A 5,630-nucleotide genomic window follows, 5' to 3' on the forward strand; every position below is an offset into this window, starting at 1 on the left:
GTCGGCACTCGGCAAAAAAAAAAATTCCCTCCAATAGCTTCCACACTTTTTCTACTCCCCACGTAGGACATTTGGTTCTACATATTAAAAGTTGGTCTATTTTCGGGTCTGTTTGGGATTTTTAATGCTTTGTTTGCATTAATAGGAATTTTTTGATTGAAGTCAAATTTTAACTGCAAGTACTTGAAATAATGGATTGAAATCAGTGAAAAAATCATATTCATATTATGGAGACCGGATTGAGGTCTCAACCAGAAAATGAAAAGAAATTTTGAACATTATTTTTAAAAAACAGGACCACGAACCTGTGGTTCAATGGTTGTTAAATTGTAAAAAAACCAAACGAAATATGAAAATCACAAGATTTGTCAAGATGTCATTATATTATGTGTGTAGGCTGTGGTAAAAAATTGGGAACGTTTCGCCCAATTTCTGACATATGATGCTTAGAAACCGACTAATCTCGTGGAAGGATTCATAGAAGTTAGAAAGGAGCCAATAAGATTTGGTGTCCAAGTGACACTTGAATTAAGGAGTGCCTTCAAATCTTTTTGTATAGGCAACATACAACACAGATTGGTTCATGTCAAAATTTGGAAATTTTTCGGATGCGTTTGATATTTTTTATTGATTAAATGCAATTATAGATTTTTATTAGATATAAATGGAATTTGAGCTATAACTGCATGAAGTAATGGAATAATATCGGTAGAAAACTAATTTAACAATTTTTGAGTGATTTTGACACGATTTTGAACAAGTATATTAGAAAAAGGTCACTGAAATACGTTATTTCATGTAACGTTTGCCGAGTGCACCCAGAAAACACTCGGCAAACTAGTTGCACGGGCCCACTCCCTTCGGCCTCGCTTCAAATAAAAAATCCCGACTTAACTTTGCCGAGTGCCGTAGATCTGAGCACTCGGCAAACACTAAGGCTTTGCCGAGTGCCCCCGATCTGGCACTCGGCAAAGCCTTGCCTTGCGCGGTTTCGGACCTTTGCCGAGTGCCAGATCGTGGGCACTCGGCAAAGATTCGGTTTCGGCCCTTTGCCGAGTGCCAGATCGCAGGCACTCGGCAAAGATTCGAAGTTATGTCCACACTTAGCGTTTCGTCGAATCATTTCCGCGCCCGCCTGTGTCCCACCCCGCCCGCCTGTGTCCCGCCCCGCCGGCCGCCACCGCCCCGCCGGCGCCCACCGCCACCGCCCCGCCGGCGCCCACCGCCACTGCCCCCCCCCCGGCGGCCACCGCCACTGCCCCCCCCGGCGGCAACCGCCCCACCCGCCACGTCCCCGCCCGCGCCCCCTACCGCCCGCGCCCCCTACCGCCCGTCTCCCCCGGCGCCTGCGCTCCGGGCCCGGCGCGCCGCCCGACCGCCCGCCGACGCCCCGGCCCCGGCTCCCCGCCACCGGCGCCGCCCGACCGCCCGCCGACGCCCCGGCCCCGGCTCCTCACCACCGGCGCGCCCTCTTGCCTCGCCGGCCGGCCACGCCCCGCCCCCGGCGCCCCTTGGCCGGCGGCCCCGGCACACCGGCCGCCCCTTGCCCGGCGGCCCCGGCCCACCGGCCGCCCCCGGCGCCCCTTGCCCGGGCCCGGCGCCCCTTGCCCCGGCGGCCCCGGCCCACCGACCGCCCCAGCCGCCCCCTGCCTGGCGGCCCCGGCCCACCGGCCGCCCCCGTTCCGGCCCCGGCGCCCCCTGCCCCTGCGTCCCGGCCCGGTAATGAATTTTTCTTTTTGAATTTAGGAAATCTGAATTAGAAAGTAGGTTAAAATTAGAAATTAGATATTAGAAATGAGAAATTGTAGGGCTTTAGTTGTTGAAATTAGGAAATTGTAGGGCTTTAGTTGTTGAAATTAGGAAATTGTAGGGCTTTAGTTGTTGAAATTAGGAAATTGTAGGGCTTTAGTTGTTGAAATTAGGAAATTGTAGGGCTTTAGTTGTTGAAATTAGGAAATTGTAGGGCTTTAGTTGTTGAAATTAGAAAATGATGGTTGGCTTGGGAATTTAAGCTATAAGAATGTTTGTGGAAGTGAGCCATCGTGCCATTCCTTCTTCTGTACATGTGGTTGTCGGCCATCGTGCCGTTTCATTTGATGCAGGTTATGGAAACCTCCACGTGCAGGGGAGGTGCTGCCGAAAATTTTAGTTGACAGTTGTATGTTTTTTTTTGCAGGAGAGGCTACGTTACCGTCCTCGAGTCGTCACTTTGAACGATAGCAAGGTGAGTCATCCTACACATCTATTTCCGTATGTACGTGTTGCGCTCGCAACAGATAGGTTCAATCCATATGGAATGGCGGCTGCCCTGTACACATGTTGGCCTATGTTTGTTATCCCCCTGAATCTCCCCCCTGGTGTCATCTTTCAGCGACAAAACATATTTTTATCGTTGATAATTCCAGAACACCCAGGGAATAATATGAGTGTGTACATGGAGCCTCTGATAGATGATTTGGTCCGTGCATGGGAGGAAGGGGTATGGACATACGACCGGGCTACACGGACAAACTTCAAGATGCATATTTGGTACCACTACTCCCTGCATGACTTGCCGGCATATGGTATTTTCTGTGGTTGGTGTGTTCACGGGAAGTTCCCCTGCCCAGTATGCAAGGCTTCAGTGAAGTTCATTTGGTTGACGAAGGGTGGCAAGTATTCTTCATTCGACAAACATCGACAATTCCTTCCTCCTGACCATCCTTTCAGAACAGATATTAGAAACTTTACGAAAGATGTCGTAGTTAATGAGCCCCCACCGCAGATGTTGACCTTAGCCTTGGTTCGTGCTCAGATAGACGCTCTTGAGGTCAATAATCATGAAGGTGGGTTTGTGGGATATGGCGAGCAACATGCTTGGACTCAGAAGTCTTGCTTGTGGAATCTCCCCTATTTTGACGATCTTCTGCTCCCACATAACATTGATGTTATGCACACTGAAAAGAACATCGCCGAGGCAATTTTTGGTACAATCATGGACATTCCTGACAAGACAAAGGATAATGTTAAGGCTAGAGTGGATCAAGCAAGGTTATGCAACAGACCAAAGCTAGACATGACGCCTCCTAGAGCCGGCAAGTCGTGGAGAAAGCCTAAGGCCGATTTTGTCCTGACGAGGGCCCAAAAGAGGGAGGTATTAGAATGGTTCCAAACGTTAATGTTCCCTGATGGGTATGCAGCGAATTTGAAGAGGGGAGTGAACCTAGCTACTATGCGAATCAACGGGCTCAAAAGTCATGATTACCACGTATGGCTTGAGCGCCTACTCCCGGTGATGGTTCGAGGCTATGTCCCTGATCATGTCTGGCAAGTGCTAGCGGAGTTGAGCAATTTCTTCCGTCAGCTTTGTGCTAAGGAATTATCTCGGACCGTGGTTGCAGAAATGGAAAGAATGGCGCCTGTGTTGCTCTGTAAGTTGGAGAAGATCTTTCCTCCTGGCTTCTTCAATCCGATGCAGCATATGATTTTGCACCTCCCGTATGAAGCACGAATGGGGGGGCCTGTGCAGGATCGTTGGTGCTATTCAATTGAGAGATGTCAAAAGGTCCTTCGAACTAAATGTAAAAATAAATGCAAAATTGAAGCATCCATTGCAGAGGCATACATTCTGGAGGAGGTGTCAAACTTCACAACCAAATACTATGCTGACAACCTTCCTAGCGTGCACAATCCACCCGCTCGTTATAATGACTCAGAAGTTGAATCGAGCCTTAGCCTTTTTCGAGGACAACTTGGAAGTGCAAGTGGTGCGACACAGAAGAAATTGAAACATAAAGAGTGACGCACTATCATGCTGTATGTATTGACCAACCTTGCCGAGGTGGAGCCGTACATACTGTAAGTTGTCAACAAACTAGTTTGTTCTCAATTAATCACTATTCTGGGATCAACTCTCATGTTTCTCGTTGGTATAGGGAATTTCATCGTAAATTCTGGCGTAATTCAAAGGAACCTACCCCGCACGAAGCCGAGACCCTTCTTCAAAAGGGTGCGGGTAATGGAATGCCCGATTTTATTTCTTGGTTCAAACATAAGGTACAATCCAATTTCGCTCGTACGTAGATCCACGTTCCAAGTTGGCCGTACATGCGAATAATATAACGAACCACCCTACTTCAACTTGCAGGCTCAAACCGATTCGTCTATGAATGTTGAGGTGAGACAGGTTGCCGATGGCTGTGCCTACAGGGTCAGATCTTTTACCGGTTATGACGTAAATGGTTATCGTTTTCACACAACAAGCCATGAGAAGAGTCGGCCCAATCGAAGAACGACAAATACGGGACTTTTTACGCTAGGCTCTGATGGTGTCGAGTACTACGGAAGAATTGAAGAAATATACGAACTAACTTTTCATGGTTGCAAAGTTCTTAATCCAGTCATATTCAAATGCCATTGGTTTGATCCATCAGTCGTGAGACGGGCACCTAATCTTGGGTTAGTCGAAATTCGGCAATCATCCGTCTTACAAGGAGACGATGTCTATATTGTGGCTCAACAGGCCACGCAAGTTTATTATTTGTCATACCCGTGCCAAACTGACGACCGTCTGAAGGGTTGGGATGTTGTGTACAAGGTATCGCCACACGGTAAACTACCTGTACCAAATAATGAAGATTACAACATTAACCCCAACACATATGACGGAGATTTTTTCCAAGAAGATGGGCTCGAAGGGATTTTTGAGATTGATTTAACCGACACTTTCGGAATGGAAGTAGACTTCAGCGGTTACAGTTAGGACAGGACATTGATGATGACGCTGAAACTTCGGAGCACGGGAATGATTTGTTTGACACGCGTGACAGTGACGATGAGACTTATGATCCAGCTAATCCCGATCATGACGATTATTTCTAAGACATGTATGGATCGTAATAATTTATTTATTATTTGTCATACCATGTTATTTTTGAAATTATGTTTTATTTATATATGTGCTGATTGGTTTACTCTTGGCAAATGCAGGTGATTAAACAATGGTGGGCGGTACGAGGAAGATCGCAGCGCTTTACGAAAAATTAAAAGCTGCAGCTTCCGGGTCAGGTACACGGTTAGACGCATCGAGAGGTCGAGGAAGGCGTCGAGGGAGGGGTGGAGGCAGGGGTGACGCACACGTGGAGGAATCGGTGGGGGCACAGGTCTTGGCTAGAGGCAGGGGTCGGGGCAGGGGTCGAGGAAAGGGTAAAGGGGTGAGGGCCCCGTCGCTTGTGCCTTCGTCGTCGTCGTCGGAGGAGGAGGTACCCTCCGCGCACGCCTCTAGTGACGAGGCGGAGGTACAGGAGGAGCAGGAGCAGGAGAGGGAGGAGGGGGAGGAGGCAGGGGAGGAGCAGTCCAAGATCTGGTTGCGAGGTCCCTCGTCCCTCCCGAGGCGACCCATCCCTGTTCATTTACGCCCACTGATTCAACCCGCTGGGGCAAAGTAAGTTCCTTCACATATTTTCTGTACTTTTGAAGTGTTCAAACTTACACTAGAAAATAATAATTTATATTAATCACTTGTGCAGGAGTTGGACTAAGCTCAGTGGGGGTGCCCACAACCGCAAGGTCAACGGCATCGTCGGTCTTTTGTGTAGGCTACACTTCCCCGGTCTAGTGGTTTTCGCCGGACAGGAGGAGCCGGCCTACAC

The 5,630-nt window shown here is 48.7% G+C and overlaps 1 protein-coding gene across 1 annotated transcript; it reads left to right on the top strand.

Annotated features, from left to right (window-relative positions):
* The first annotated feature begins 2,020 nt into the window (after positions 1-2,020).
* Positions 2,021-3,929, top strand: LOC140221128 (uncharacterized). The gene is made up of 3 exons (XM_072290450.1): positions 2,021-2,032; positions 2,225-3,373; positions 3,915-3,929. Exons 1-3 carry the CDS (start codon positions 2,021-2,023, stop codon positions 3,927-3,929), a joined length of 1,176 nt encoding a protein of 391 aa, XP_072146551.1.
* Positions 3,930-5,630: the final 1,701 nt, after the last annotated feature.

This window comes from Setaria viridis, chromosome 9 (genome assembly GCF_005286985.2).
Source record: "Setaria viridis chromosome 9, Setaria_viridis_v4.0, whole genome shotgun sequence".
NCBI lineage: Eukaryota > Viridiplantae > Streptophyta > Magnoliopsida > Poales > Poaceae > Setaria > Setaria viridis.